This window comes from Podarcis liolepis (genome assembly GCF_965112155.1).
Source record: "Podarcis liolepis genome assembly, chromosome: 2".
In the NCBI taxonomy this organism is placed as follows: Eukaryota; Metazoa; Chordata; class Lepidosauria; order Squamata; family Lacertidae; genus Podarcis; species Podarcis liolepis.
Genome location: NC_139555.1, coordinates 81,769,189 through 81,785,448, shown reverse-complemented (window position 1 = coordinate 81,785,448; position 16,260 = coordinate 81,769,189). Strand labels below are relative to the sequence as shown.

The window sequence follows — 16,260 nt, the reverse complement described above, 5'->3', positions numbered from 1 at the left end:
AATGTTAAGAAAATATCTCCTGCTTACCTCGTCATCACAGCTGATAGAGCATCTCCCATCCAGAGATGTACACTGTAGGAGAATATATTTATCCCATGAGAATACTGTTTTATTTTTTCTGCTATTGAGCTTAACAAAGATGCTTGATTTATAAATAATATTAAGAGAGTAAAATGAAACCTATGTGATTCCTACTTGATACTGGGATCTAGTTCTACAACAGACTAAGAGCTGTACCAAGTACTTATTTTACTTTAATAGATTTCTAATCTACTCTTCATTGCCAGTCCCAGAGCAGGTTACAGTGAGACACAATCATGACACAAAGTCATTAATATTCAACAAATTCAAGCAGCAAAAACCACATCATTAAAACCTATTAAACATACGCTTTTACCATAGATGCGATTCAACTCACATCTCCCACATGTATTAGGGAGGGAGGGTTGTTTGTAAAGAAACCAAACACACTCAGACTCACTCACACAAGTTCACTTGGTCAGGAAAGGACTGGTGGTGGGTTGAGAGGCAGGCTAGAGGTGGGCAAAGAGGAAGAGAGTGAGCCAATCAAAAAAGATTGTGCCTGAAAGGAGAAATGTCTGTCCAAGTATGATGAAAGCATAAGGCAATCAGGTTTGGACTACAAGGGAATAATTAAAATAATTATCTTGCGTGGCTTTGCGAGGCTGCGATCAGACTGTCTGACCCAGCCTCGCAAAGTGGCACGGGGGATGCACTCACACGCCGGAGCCCAGGGGAGAAGAGAGGTGGTGAGGCTGTTAATGCCCCTCCTCTGCTGCTTCCACTTGACCCAGGAGTGGTGCTGTGGCTGGCTGGTAGCATTGGGCCATTGCACAAGGAAGCGGCCTCCCCACAGTTCCTCGTGTGCCAGAGCACAGTGGAGGAGAGAGGCAGTGATGCTGCCGCAGAGTCTCCACCACCTCCACCCCTCTTCCTCCCTCCTTGGTGGGCAGTAGCAGTAGCTGTGCCTTCCCCTCCCTCTGGGCTTTCAGTTGGTCAGAAATATTGATGTGGAAGATATACCTTGCATTTTGTTAAATCGCCTTCTTAAAAGTGCCTATAGACAGGCTCTGTTTTGCATGCAGTCCTGGTTTGGAGTACCACTTTGGACTTTAATGGATGAGGTGACTGGGGTGACTAAACTGATGGGCTTTATCTAGCAGGGAGTCTTTAGATTTTCTATTTAACCATAATTCATTGGAAACCATTGTTTCATTGGGGGGAAAATGCAGCACAGGTTCTGCCAAGATCTTTACCTCTTCTTCTCTTCGTGGGATAAAGCTATCCAATACCCAACTGTAACATACCTGTCTACTAGCAGTCCAAAATTTCCTCTGGAAAAACTCAAGTTTCATCTGGATACCAACAGCTGGTGAAATAATAAAGAACAGGGGTTTGTTTTGTAGGCTTTTTATGCTTTCATTTAATAATTTACAATTCAATGCTTTTTAAAACTGGAAACTATTGTAAAAAGAAAGAAAGAAAATCTCTCAGGGTTAACGCCTCAGAAGGAACGTGGACAACAAATAGAAATCAACATGCCACTCTACAAATAAGGTAAGCCCAACATGAGGATACAAACTGACTTCTGCTTTCAATTCTAAATGCATTTATGTAGAATTAACATTTTTTTCAGTGGAACTGACTTCTATGCAGATTTACTTAGTTTTTGCAGCCACTTCTTGTGGCTGTCTCCACTGTGGGCTTACTCTCAAGTAAAAGGCTGTTATTGGTGCCATAGTTAAGGCTAAAGGGACCATAAAGCATTGAAAGAGCTACTAGTGCATCTTGCATGACCTGCTTCCTCTCCAAGCTAAATTCCTACACTAGTCTTTCCCAGTTTGGTGAGGTCCTCTCCCCAGCAGGCTATTTATTCAGGGCCCTTTTCTGAGCCTGCTGGCCTTATGCTGTTGACCCTTGTTTTTTCCAGTCTGAATAATTCATTTTAACAGATGATAAAAAACAACAACCACGAGAATGCATCTAGTTTGGTGATAGAATACTGATATCAAATTCTAAATTGTTTTATTACATTGGTTCTGCACAAGTTTGATTCCATGTCTTCCTCATTTTTATTTAATTTATCTCTCCCCCCCCCCCCAACGTAAGAAATTTGCTTTAACTGGGCAAGATAAAGCTAGCCTTACGCGACACAGCAGAAGCCAATTGCCCTCAGTGCAACTTGCCTTCCGCAAACTGGCCAGGGAAAACAAAAATACTGCAACCATTCATTTTCCGGAACAAGAGGTTTAAAGGCAGGGTCCAGGAATAGTTTCTGAGTAATACTGTGCCAACATATGGGAACTAGATAGAGACGGCTACTTTCCAATTGGCTTGAAAATGTCTCTTGTGGTGGCTGGAAAGTGTGAAGAGCAAGTAATCTGTTGGCTTCATCCATGTGGGGAACTGTTATCATGCTCCTTCAGCCACTTGGAAATGCAGAGATGAAAAAGCATGACGATGTTGGATTCCACACGTAGCTGGAACCTCTTGTTGAATGGCTCTCCTTGTGGATGAAATCCCAACACCGGGTGATATCTGCATGCTAAGAGGGAAGCAGGTTTCTGGTCCTCCAGACTTCAGCTTCAAGGACTGATAATGTGATGTCTGAACTGGGTCTAAATCTCGAATGCAAGCATGTGTTGGAGGGTTGTGTAGTATCCACATCAAGGCACAAAAAACAAACAAACATCTTTTAACAACCAACCTACACCCAGCTTATAATGGTAACATTCACAGGCCTTCCCAATGTAAGGACAGACACTATTTAATGGTGTCTGTTCTGCTGACAGAAAGCTCTTTGATCCAGCAAAGCCTTCCATGCATAGAGAGGGGAGGGGAAGGTGAATATTCTCCTTCCTCATGCAGCTCCTCCCACGCCCTACCAAAAGAACAAGATCAAAGGGGAAATGAGAAAGCAAGACCAGATCACAAGCTAAGAGTCAGGCCCAAAGAACAAGTCAAAATGCACTGGAGAGAGAATACCAAGAGAGAAAATACCACGAAAAAGACCACTGAGTCAGGAAGTGCTCTTGCTCCATTTCCTGCTCAGGCAGAGTTAATGGTCAGCCTGGGTGGAGTCAGTTCAGAAGGTTATTCCCTGAGAAGCTTTAGTGATGCTACTGTACATGGGGTGATTTAGTGATGCTACATGGGGCAGTGGTCAGCTCTTCTTAACAAGATTACAGAAATCCACATTGTGAGCAGGTAACAATCTTTTCCCAGTAGTGATGTATGGAAGTGAAAGCTGGACCATAAAGAAGGCTGATCGCCGAAGAATTGATGCTTTTGAATTGTGGTGCTGGAGGAGACTCTTGAGAGTCCCATGGACTGCAAGAAGATCAAACGTATCCATTCTGAAGGAAATCAGCCCTGAGTGCTCACTGGAAGGACAGATCCTGAAGCTGAGGCTCCAATACTTTGGCCACCTCATGAGAAGAATCCCTGGAAAAGACCTGGATGTTGGGAAAGATTGAAGGCACAAGGAGAAGGGGACAACAGAGGACAAGATGGTTGGACAGTGTTCTTGAAGCTACAAACATGAGATTGACCAAACTGCGGGAGGCAGTGGAAGACAGGAGTGCCTGGCGTGCTCTGGTCCATGGGGTCACAAAGAGTCGGACATGACTAAACGACTAAACAACAACAACAACAACAACTATCTTAGAATTACTCAGGGCTTTTTTCAGCTGGAACTCACAGGAACTCAGTTCTGGCCCCTCTCAGGTGGGTGCCATTGCCATTGTAAGAGAACAAGGCAGCTGTTCATGGTGAGTTCCGGCACCTTTTTTTCCTAGAAAAATAGCACTGGAATTACTGGCCTTGGAATAAGATGGGGAAAACTTCCCTTACTAATGCACAGCAATGTAATACTTTTGAGATCTCATTTTGATGACAGGCTTCACATTAAATATGCAGAAGAGTGGTAAGTTTATAGTGGATAAATCAAAGAGACTTTATGTTTCTTATAACATCCACACTGCATGGGAAGAAATTAAAATCTGTGATGAAACAATTATACAATGGATTATCTAGAAAACATTCCATGTGCAGATTATTTTTCTACTGAATGCTACTGTGCAATGTTTGACTCCAAAGGACAATTCAAATCCTGGGATTGATTTCTGCAAAGCTTAAATTATTCTCATTTCAAAGCTATTTTGTGTGGTGTCACTCTTAAGTGTTTTAATGATTTTTTAAAAAAAACTGGATTAAATCGGAAATAGAAGATCAGGCAGAATCAGTGGACCTGCTCCTGCTTGTCTGCATTCAGGTAGAACACCTACCATTTTAATGGAATTTTTTCTTGTTTAAAAATGGCAGGACTGGATTTATTACTATTTTCCCAGGTGTTCCATTCTTTTTGATATCTTAAGCTTTTGGCTCATAATACAGCTGCAGCATTAACTTGCAAGGTACAGCTTAGCTATAATATTTCAGATGTGTAGCTGAGGCCATAGACTCAAACTGCATCATGATAAAATCAACAAATGTCCCATGTGATTCTTTGATGGGAGAGAACAGAAGAAAATGCTCCCACACACACTTCTTGGGAATAGTGGCTGGACCAAGAGTTTGCTTTGAAGAAACAGAACATAGCCTGTCCTCTTACTCAAGCCTCTTTTATTGTTTATATGTTGTATTTTACAACCTTTTTAGGAAGACTGCATAGGGTTTTATGTGCCTTTGGAATGTCTCCCCAGAATTCATTTCCCCCAACACACCACGCTTTGAAAAGTCATTGCCATATGAAGCATAATAAACGGCAATTATGAATGTTTCCTGCTTTTCAGGTCATAGTAATTTAATTGAACTGATTTTCAGAAGAATTAGCAGCACTAGTGAATGGAATACTAATTTTCTTTTGAACCTCAGTGGCGAAAACAAAGCAATGCTGCAGGATTTAGTGTGAGAAAATATATGTATATTTCTTGTGCTTCTCAAGAGCAATGAAACAAACATAGGTTTGTTTGTTTTTTAAATGTTCGGATCATCTAATGCTCTGAGAACCATTCCACTACACACACACACACACACACCCCTTCTGGAGCCAGCACATTCTTCTTCTGCACATTCTACAATCCGCCAATATACCAGAGCTTCAGAGTTCAATAGCTAAACCCCAAGCTGGTTAATATTTGTCAGCGTCCTACAAATCAGTTGCACTTTTAAAAGGCAATGACTCAAACTTACAGCTCCCAAGCCGTTAATTTCCTGTACAGCCAGGTTCATGAATATAGTTGCTCCTTTTAATGGATGAGTCAGGAAACATTTCATTGATGCTGACAACATGGTAGGGGCATTAAATGGCACTGTGCCGAGCCATCTCTATTGACCGATAATAAGTGTGGGGTGGGACTGTGTTGTTTCCTACCACTGTGTTTTGGGACATATGTGTTGTCATTTCCTAGCAACTAGTAGCCGAGTCATTGGCCACATTGGCAGAGCGCAAAAGGAAGGAGCTTAGGGCAGTGCCAGCGGGTGTGCCCAGCAGCTGGCAACCTCATGCAGAGCTGGCATCCTAGGCAAACATCCCCTTTCTGCTAGAGCTCTGCTGGGCTAGGGTTCATCACAGACTATCTGGAAATAACTTACAGACTAAATGCAGATGCTTGGGAACCTAGGAAGCTGCCTTATTCTGAATCAGACCACTGGTCTGTCTAGCTCATTGACACTCACTGGCAGCAGCCCTGCAGGGTTTCTTTCCTAGTCTGATCTGAAGCCATCATGGCCTGAACCTTGGGACCTTTTGCATTTAAAGCATGTTCTCTACCACTGAACTATGGCTCTTCCTGGCTCTTCCCTCAATTTATTTCTTTTCTTCTTCTTTTTACACCTTTGACACCTAACTACCTGTTTGGACCATTTCTTACTGCATTAAAGGATGCTCTGTTGTTAGTTTCTAGGAGCACAGGATGCAATCCAAACACGTCCAGCTCTCATCAGTGCTTGGATGGGAGGCCACCTAAGAGCTCTCATTGACAATGCCTCGAGGTGGGACGCAAACATATTAAATAAATACAACAATAACTATAAGAAAGGGTTGAATCCAGGAGTCCTCTTTCCATTTGCAGAACAGGCTCTGATCCAGCAGAAGCTACTGTTGGAGAATGGCTAGCGGGTGGGAGAGGCAATTTTTGGCCAATCTCTCCCTTCCTCTCCCTCTTCCACCCAAATTGGATTGGATTTCAATGTCTAGAATCAATAGTAAATCAATAATATAAATACTAGGGCTCCAATGAAATCTGACACCCCATTCTTGGTAGGGTGGGGGCACTTGCCATAGTGGTGAGAAGTAGCTCGTCAGCAGCAATCTCCCCCCAGTGGCTACAACCTGCCATTCTCCCCACCACAGCTAGGATACCCCTAGAATGATGTGGCATTTTGAGGGAAGCTAAATGGATTACTGCAGGGAATTAACTGAAGAGTTCTAAGTACATTTTAACAGTTTAGACTTAATATAAAGTGGGGGGTGGGGGTGGAGAGAGGAAATTGTCACAGTTTGGCTCATTTCCTTTCCAATCCTTTCCAAACCATTCAACCCACTCTGAAGCAGAGGGAAAACCTCCCCCACCTCTTATTTCATTTTGGCGATATGCACAGCGGAGTTCGCAACGAGGTTTGTCTTGGGTTTTGTCAGCATGCCTGTCCTTTCAGCAAAGGAAGAGGAGACATGAGCTGGAAACTTATTCATTAAAGCCTCTATATCTTGCCCTCCTGGTGCAAAAGCATCACCCAGGGTGGCTTACAACATTCAAAGCGGCCATTTCATGAAACGTGATAATATAATAAAACCATCAGCCAAGGAGGTGAAACTAGCTGTCAAGACCAAGCATAGATGCAGTATTTGCCACATACTACAAAAGCCTGCTGGAATAAAATGGTCTAATAAATGATGAATAACAGTGACCTGGGAATGATCGGAGTCCATTACCTTTTGGGCACCCAAGTATGGAGAAGGTTGCATTACATGAACACAGGAAAGATGGGAAGCAGGACCTACAACCTTTCATGCAACTATATCCCTAAAAGATATATTGTATATATTCATACCAGTAGATATATTAATATGTTCTAAATCAGTATTTTATTTTTAAAAGTATCACCTATCTGCATAAAGATGCTTTAGAATCACTCACTCACTCACTCATTCACAGATTTATTTGCTGAGCTACCAAAATGGTTAGCTACTTCAACATGATATAAAAAGCAAGTTTAGGTATGTCCTGATTCCTAGAAAAAAATCTGACAATGTGTTTATCTTCCTAAAAATGGTACCTATGAAATGCAGTCCAAAATAATTGAGGTCATTTACCACTCTAAAAGCTGAACTATGATAGAAGCATAATCCGAGTAAACTTGGTTGTTGAGAAAGTCACTACCCTCTAAAGCGAAAAAAGTTAATGTGCAGATCTGTCTGAAAAAGAGCCACAAATCAATGCTAGATATATTTGTACGGGCAGCATACAACAACAACGTCATAAAAAGCACTACTTAACACATGTTGATAAAACATCTCTTCAAGGACTAACGTTAAATGTTCTGTTTAAAAATATGGGCAGTTCGGTGCTGGTAAATGCCAGCTGTCCCATGACAAAAGAACAGATTTTGGAGGTACTGGGGAAACAAATGTTCACTTATTACACATATACCAGCAATTATGTACAAAGATCCCACATATTTTGTATGAAAATGCATGTTCCTGTATTTTTATAATAAGGATGCTGGCATTTATAGAGATTAGCTGTTAAGAGTAAATTCCTTTAAAGCAGCTTACTCGCTTGTTGTCATTTTCTACTGCTAGTCATTCATTCATTTAATATTTGTTTTTTAAAATGCAGCAGTTTCTAATCTGTGCAGGAGATAGCACCACACTAAATTGTTCAGTGATACTCAATGTTCAATATAAACATAAGGTACTTACTGGGTTGGCTAAGAGCCATCTATCCTGAAGTACCCTGATCTTTAGTTCTAAGCCATGTTGAAACAAGAAGTCATTAATTCAATCCCAGCAAGATTTTAATGTAAACTGCAATGCTGAGATTTCCCTTTTTCTAATCTACCTTCATCCTGTAGCCTCTCAAAGCAGGGCAGGGTTGTGCATATCTTTCTTTTTAAAGGACAGAGCAGTAGTGTTTATATAGCTTCTCAGAAAGATAATTGTAGGTGTGCCTGGTAAGATTCTATTGAAATCAATTTTCAATGGTGCACTTATAATAACTACATACTGGCAGGATCATTGTAAAAACCTGCAGTTTAAAAAATATATATGAGATATATCAGAACAGATGAATAGAAGAATAAGTTAAGACAATTTGGAGTATGCAGGAAAGGATGAAAATAAATGAAAGGAACCGCAGAAAGAGGGAGAAGGGGGTCGAAACTGAAAATTTTAAAACTTGGCAAAATAATTGTAATGTATATATATAAATGAAAATTACACACACACACACACACACGCGCACGCGCGCACACACACACACACACACTACATACTGATAGCCTCTTGGTTTAAAATAATTTATCATTTCATTGGTACATGGTACAATGGGGAAGCAGAAGACATGATCCTCAGAACTGATCCACTGATCCTCTAATCCACTGAAATCTATAAACTGCGACATGATTTACATCCTATGCCCTTTTAAAATGTGTTGGGGGGTTATTGTTTTTATTTTGATTATGTATTCTGTGGTTTTATATTCTGATTTTATTCTGTGAACCACCCTGAGACCTGCGGGCATAGGGCGGCATATAAATAACAACAACAACAACAATAGTAATAATAATAACACAAGTGCAGTGAGGATATGAAACACATTAGCCGGGCTGAAATAGGTCACAACTAATACACAATACTCTTTGTAACTTGCCAAAATTGCAAACAACCAACTTAAGTCCATAATGGTGGAGAAGCAATGTTTTCCCTATACCCTTTTGGTGTGATGCTAGAGCAGGCATAGGCAAACTCGGCCCTCCAGATGTTCTGGAACAACTCCCATCAGCCCTAGCTAACAGGACCAGTGGTCAGGGATGATGGGAATTGTAGTTTGCCTATGCCTGTGCTAGAGAATGAAAAAGCTTAGGAACTGACATACAGTAGATTACATTTTATTATTTGTCAGTTGTTACAATGAGAAAAACACACACCAATAAATAAATTTTAGAAAGGGGCAAGATTAGATGTAGATACACAAAGCATTTTTTTAAAAAAAAAACAACAAGACTCCTTGTGCTCCGCTCCCCCTTTCTTACCACCCAGGATGGCCCTGCCTTCTGCCTGCCCCTCAGAGTCAGCACACAGGGCCGGGTCTCCTCCTCCTCACCCACTCACCAGCAGCCACTGCAAGCTGCCCAAGGGGGGAGGCCAGCAGCGGAGACCATAGAGATGTCTTGGAGAGGCGACGGGATGCTTCCTCACAGCTGCTACCACTGCTCAGGACAAGCGGTAGCAGTACTGGCAGGGGGAATAGGGACACTCTAGGGTCAAATCAGATGGCTTTCATAGTTCCAGCACTGTTCCTGGAAAATCGGGACACTTGGAACATATGGCAAATACTGTAAATAATTATTCAATGGGGTGGCGTGAGCAGACACCTCTCTTTGGGGCGGCTCAGAGACCAGGGGAGGTGGCAGCTGCTGCCTGGAGGACTCCCAAGGAGAGGGAAGAGAAGGCTGAGGGAACACATCACAAGGGAGGGTGTTTGAAAAGGGGTGAGGGGCTGCCAACTCTGCAGGAAAGGGGTGACATAACTGGATCCTGAGGCTTGGAGCATGTTTCCCCCAAGGGAAGCCTCAGAAAGAATGTAGTTGGAGCTGTGGGCTCAAAAAGGTTGAAAACCTCTGCCCTAGGGAGAGCATTCTTCCTAAAATAGCTAGATTTTTCACATCTTAGCATCCCTTGGTTCAGTTATTAGAAAGACCATGTTCCAGAATTGCTCAACTTCTCTATTACCATGTGTGCAATACAGACAGCTGCACTTATTAGGGATGTTACAGAAGCCTGTATGTTCATGTCCATGGACTCTCCCTTTTGAATATACTTTTTGATGCAGCACCCATTCATTCTTTTCCCAACTGTGACTGAATTCAACCGAGCTTCCCTGATAGCAGAAGAGGCTGAGAGTGCCTGATGATTTTACCTGCCAAATTACTAAAATATATCTAGGCATTTCCACTGGTGAAACACTATACACCGTCCCTGGGCTTAAACGAAAGCAGATTCCACAGCATTCTTGCTGCTTTCGTAAACGTGTGCTTTGCAATAGATTTTCTTTACAAAACAAACCCCATAGTGGCCTGCTTTGGAAGTGTTTGACAGCGAAATCAGTATAATTCATCCTCAATTGAGTGTTCCAAGGATTTATTATTTCTGACAACAGCACAATTGTGGTACATGTGGTGAAGAATGAGAAGTTCACCCATATACCTTGCTTTCCTCTCTGCCTTCATATATTTATATACATATATATAAGTTTTCTGTGGGTGGAAAAGAATTTTTAAAACATGGTGGGCACAGGCTAAAAAAATCTGCTTGTAGTTAAGAAATATGCCAAAAGCTCTCTAGGATGTTGTGGCAGATATAAAACTCACTGCGCTGTCTGCTACATCAGTTGAAACAGAAGGTTAAAAAAAAAATTGCTGGAGGAAGAGGAATGGAGACACAGGAATAGCAGCCTGCTGTATATTGCCTTGTAAAACATACCTGCCATTGAAATGAAGAACAGCAGCAGCAAGCAGAGGTATCCCATATCGTTCATGCTTGATAGCATCATATGGAAAGTGTTTGCCCCCTCTGTGCACCATTTGGGAAATGTCATAGAGAGCAGTAACAGGGATATTCCTGTTTCTGCCTGGCTATTATACTCACATACATTACGTGGCTACGACAGCTACTGGTCACTAAAGAGGACCACTAGGTAGCATTCACCATTAAAGGGTATAGAGAGCATAGGGAGTGTGACCTTGAACAAGTGGGACTCTCTCCCTCTGGTTTCCTAACCACCTTCAACTGTCAGTCAACATTCTGCGGCCATGGGAATGCTCAGACCACAATGGGTTACTTTGCTTCTCCCTGCCCCTCAGGTTCTTATCCAACCTTTCTGTACTTCTGCAAATGTTGGGGTCTCCTCAAGCTTGCTGATACTTACCTCCTATGTAGAGGGTCTCAATTTGGCAATGTAAGTAAGCCAGACTTGGAGAATTTAGTTCAGTGTTAGCGCACACACACACACTGAAATGTTTGGGCTTTGGTACATCTTTCAAGCACTCATTTCAAAGGAATGTCATCTCATGGGGTAACTGCGACATTCATCTAAGCAGATCTCAAATAGTCTATTCAATAGAAATCGTTAGGGAAAGATGTCTCCATGCTCTTCACTATATGGCCATTTCCCACTCATGTGCTTGTTTATATTTTTATGTAGGCCTACTACTGATCAACGTATGTGAAGTTCTTTTTGTGTATGCAATAATAAAACAAATCACAGAAGCCAGTATTTTGAACTTGAAGCTTTTTAAAAAAAAAACAGGCTAAAAAAAAACTATTATAAAGGCTTTGCATCCTTTTTTCTTTTTCTTTTAGATTGATACTTTGCTTTAAAAAGATTGGGCACCCAGCCCTCTCAAAAAAAACTCCATAGTCACTCTAAGATAGAATGTATACATTATTTCATTATCACTGTATGAGACTGACAAATGTAATGCCATAATTTAGAAGAACCGCATAGCTACCAACTTGCAAAAAAAGAAAAGCACCAAGACCAAGACAACATTGGAATCTTCTTTGATGTAGCCATGGATAATGTGGGCTATCCATCATAAGTGAAAATGAAATTGAGTAAAATGTATAGCCTTTGACAAGAAATGATCTAAAATATCTAAATAAAACAACATGTAAACCCTGCGCTTAATCTCAGACATGCTTTTCTAATTCTTCCCTTTTCTTGATCCCTTTTGTTTCTATTACTTTTATGTAAAGTGTCATCTGCTTCTATTTACTGCAACAATATGAAGTCACTAATTAACTTTAATCATGCTTATCTGCCCGACATTTTCTCTGTATCTGCAAAAGGATGCACAGCACACACAACTCTGTATGTAAGTGGAGAGTTGATTGAAAAATTGAAACCTGTTTTTGCTGCCATCACTAAATAGGCAGACACACGAAATTTGATTTAAAGTCTCTGGCTACTACTTTATTTAACTTGCAATTAAATGTAAGCTAACCCAGTCTCTCATTTCCCTGGGGTAGTACCAGACTCACAAGGCCCCCTTTCCCGCAAACCAAAATGCTGGTGCGTAGGGGAGCCTAGCTAGTGTAGGAAAAGATTCTTGTATCTGGGCCAGATCACCGAAAAGCATGCCCTATGTATTTATATGCCACCTTCAAATGCTTATGGCTCTCCTTGCGCCACAAAGAGACCCAAATTTTGGGACTATCATACCAAGTTGCTCTTAATGAGTCATGGTTTTTAAAAACAAGTGAATGGATTCAAGCTGATTCTCCCAATGGAATTTGAAGTATAACCTCAAGCTAAGTAGCAGCAGAGCCAGTAGATAAAACTTTGTTGCATCCAGCATAGAATATAATATATGAGACTTCTTTGCATAATATTGGAAAGATCTCATCATCAAACCCCCAATTTGCTTCCCAGGATCTAATGGCTTAACTTTTAAAGGGATTGGGGGGTGGGGCGGGGAGAACCAAATTATTTTACCTACCGGTAGCAGTCGAAGAAACCCGATCCAAGTCCATTGAAGCCCAAAGACTAAAATTATTCAAAGTTTTGGACTGAGTCCAGCAGTAATATAATATGATCTCCTATTAACCCACTGGAAGCAGTTGGTATGTCTCTCACTAATCACCAAGCCACTTAACAAGGAGGAAGCAGAAACCCTGTATTTTAAACTCTCTCTGACATATAGTTCAACATTCTCTTTGAATAAGGAATCTTGGAACATTAATACAAAGTTCATTTAGAAAGCTCTGAGAAATAGAAGCTTTAGAGATCTTTGTTTCATGACACAATACATGCAAATACTTATTACTGATGTCCTTGTTTTATGTCCGGAAAAGACACTTAAGCAGCAGACGGTTGGGATTGAAGAACCAGTTTGGGAATGTGTTTAGCCCATTTGGGGACTGATTTCATAGCTCCAAATCACCCCCAAACTTATTTTCCCCCAATTCAAATGTGCATTTTGGAATTGACAAGGGGAATTGCTTGGAAGGGTGTGTTTAGTATGGAGAAACGATTGTGCAGAAAAGATTAAGCCCTACTCCAAACATCTTATCAGTAAGTGGCTTTTTTCAGGGTGGGTGGGGGCAGTGTTATCCAATGCTTTATTTGAAAAAAGGAGGTGCCAGTACGCACCCCTCCCCCCCGCTTTGCCTATTTCCTCCTCCACCACTGCTTCCTGCCCCCCCCCCCGCATTTTGGCATGACCCACCAAAGCGGGTTTACCACAAAGTGGTGCGGCTAGAGCAGCCAGTGCAGCAAGGAAAGGAGGGAATGAAGTGTTGGCTGTTCTAACCCTGGCATGTTGTGATAGAGCAAAGCAGTCCTCCTCTACCACAAAGTGGCATGGCTAGAGCAGCCTGGCTAAACAAAGGAAGAAGGGGAAAATGTCAGCTGCTCTAGCCACACCACTTTCTGGTAGGCCCACTTTGTCACGTTGCACCAAAATGGCCCCAGGGAAGCCACGGGGGAGTAGGCGAAAAGAAACATCTGGTGTTATCAAGGTTTGGCTACACATGTTTACTCTTAGCTCCTACTTTCTAAACACAATGCATCTACAGGAAAGCATTTGTTAGGCAAGTGTTCACATAACGAGCTGATGATTTCCATCATTACCTATAGGAAAATAAAAAAAAATGTCCAGTAGCACAATTTTTATTTTTTTAAATTTATTTTAAAAACATATATATTTCGACTGCCTCAGACCAACATGGCTACCTACCTGAATCTATTTCCTATAGGAACACTTCTAATCCATCCTTTCCCCCTCTATGCTTTCTGCCTGAAACTGCTGCAGCCAATCAGCAAAAGCCAAACAAAAACTGATTTGTCTGATCTCTACTGTTCCCTGATTTCTCCAATCTCTTTCCCTCCCTCCATGGTTTCTGCCTGAAATGTTTGCCGCCCACCAAACAAGTAAGGAAAGGAGCAAACATTGGCTATTCAGATATGTGATTCAACCACTGGTGTAGCGAGATTTGGGTATAACTTTGTGTTTGGCTGAGATTTCAGATGATGAGTGTTCTGATAGCGGGACCTGCATGCACTTTTTTCTGACTTCAGAAGCTTCAGATACTGTCTTCCGTATTAATTTTTGAACATTTGCTGAAACCTTTTTATGCGGTTAGGCTTAAGGAAAAAAAAATCTATTTCTGTAATAGTCAGTGAGCTGTGATTTAAGGGGGGAATTGTGTGTGGTTTTTATTGTATATATAATTGTTGTAAACTGTTCTGATACTATTTATGAAATTGTGGTATATAAGTATTTTTAAAAACAAATAAATCAAACAGTGCAAAGGCAGCAGCTTGTGGTTGCTGACCAGTTTGAATCTTGAAGATCATATTACAACAGTCCTCAAAGGGACGCACTGGCTGCCAAGGTGCTACCAAGCCAAATAAGTAACCACTTACAAAGTCCTACACAACCTAGGACCTAGATATTGGAAGGAACATCTTCTAACACACTAGCCTGACTGTGCACTAAGATCAGGTCTGCCAGGTTTTTCTACATCCTAGGGACAACCATTACAGTCCATGCACTTGTTACTTCTAGATATGCTTACTTAGTGCTTTTTTGGGGGGGGGGCGCAGACCCCTAAACATTTAGTGAATCTAACAGGAGAAGAAACTAATTTTTAAAAACTTTTTAGTTTCTTCTCTAGCGTGGTGAATCGTCAGTTCTGTTGCTACCCCCGATGGCGGCCTCATTTACTGTCACGGTGTTTTCTGAGTCTCAGACGGAATGAGAGTACCCCCTCATTTCTTTTTCATTTTTCTTTGTTTGTATGCTCTTTCTTTTTTTCCTCTTTCTTTGTATATTTGATGTATGTATATGCAATATCAAAATTAAATTAAAAAAAGAGTGTACCCCTAAACATTTTTTTAAAGAAAAGAAACACTGTGCTTACTGTATACTGTAATTTGCTTTTTTGTGGGGGTCACCCTTGAATTTAGTCTGGAAGCAGCAGCTATTGCAAAATGCTGCTTCTTAATTGCTCTCTGGAGCAACTCATCAATAACATATGATACCTTTGTTTAAAGCATTGTGCTGACTGCCTATCTGATCCTATTTTAAGTATTATTGTCGTGAAATGTTTTACTGGTGACTGGATTTTCAAACACTTGTACAAACATCAAAATTCATGTAAAAGGTTGCAAAGAGCAGCCACATATATGATTTGCCCCATCTCTGTAGCAAATCAATGGGGTGCCTTCAACAGAGAGGTAAAACTGAAACAGAGTTTTAAGCCTATTGCCAATTTTACCTGCGCTGTGAAGTGGCTTCTCCCTACTTGCTGCAGATACAAGGCTAGTACTTGTCAGTTTCACTTCTGCTCTCTGCAGCCTGTCCACACAACGTCTCTGAATTTATGACATTCTATCCAGCTCCTGCCCACCTAGCAGTTCAAAAGCACCCCGAAGTGCAAGTAGATAAATAGGTACCGCTTTATAGCGGGAAGGTAAACGGCGTTTCCTTGTGCGGCGCTGGTGCTGGCTCGCCAGATGCCGCTTAGTCACGCTGGCCACGTGACCTGGAAGTGTCTCCGGACAGCGCTGGCTCCCGGCCTCTTGAGCGAGATGAGCGCGCAACCCTAGAGTCGGACACGACTGGCCCGTACGGTCAGGGGTACCTTATCCAGCCCACAAAGGCTGCAAAGAATGACACTGAAACTGACAGGCTCAATTCAGACTAATTCCCCATAGACATAAAACTGGCAAGGGGTTTCATATATATTGTCAATTACTTTTCTACTATTAAGGAACTGCTCAGTTCCACTGCTGCTCTTTGTGGCCCTTGAATTGGGACTACTTAATATGGCATAAACTCCTAACTTTCCGGAACTGGCAGCTGGTTGGGGGGGGGGTGCACACCTGCACTGAACTTGTTTGGAAATGTTGAAGATATCAGAGACAGAGCTCCTCTGGATATCTGACACCCAAGGCTGGACCAACAGAAACTCTCAACAACATATATGGGACAATTCTGTACACCCCTAGT

General features: G+C 41.6%; 1 protein-coding gene across 4 annotated transcripts in view; it reads right to left on the bottom strand.

Annotated features, from left to right (window-relative positions):
- CACNA2D3 (calcium voltage-gated channel auxiliary subunit alpha2delta 3) overlaps positions 1-16,260 on the bottom strand; it is a 482,706-nt gene that overhangs the window by 51,653 nt on the left and 414,793 nt on the right. For all 4 annotated transcript variants that reach the window (XR_014522462.1, XR_014522463.1, XR_014522464.1 and 1 more), the window contains 2 exons: positions 1,329-1,390; positions 28-72 (listed from right to left, as the gene is read on the bottom strand). Coding sequence is in view for 1 of the 4 variants with exons in the window: in XM_083489214.1 (XP_083345340.1) it covers positions 28-72; positions 1,329-1,390 (107 nt within the window). In the remaining 3 variants the exon portion in view is untranslated. The remainder of the gene's footprint in view (positions 1-27; positions 73-1,328; positions 1,391-16,260) is intronic.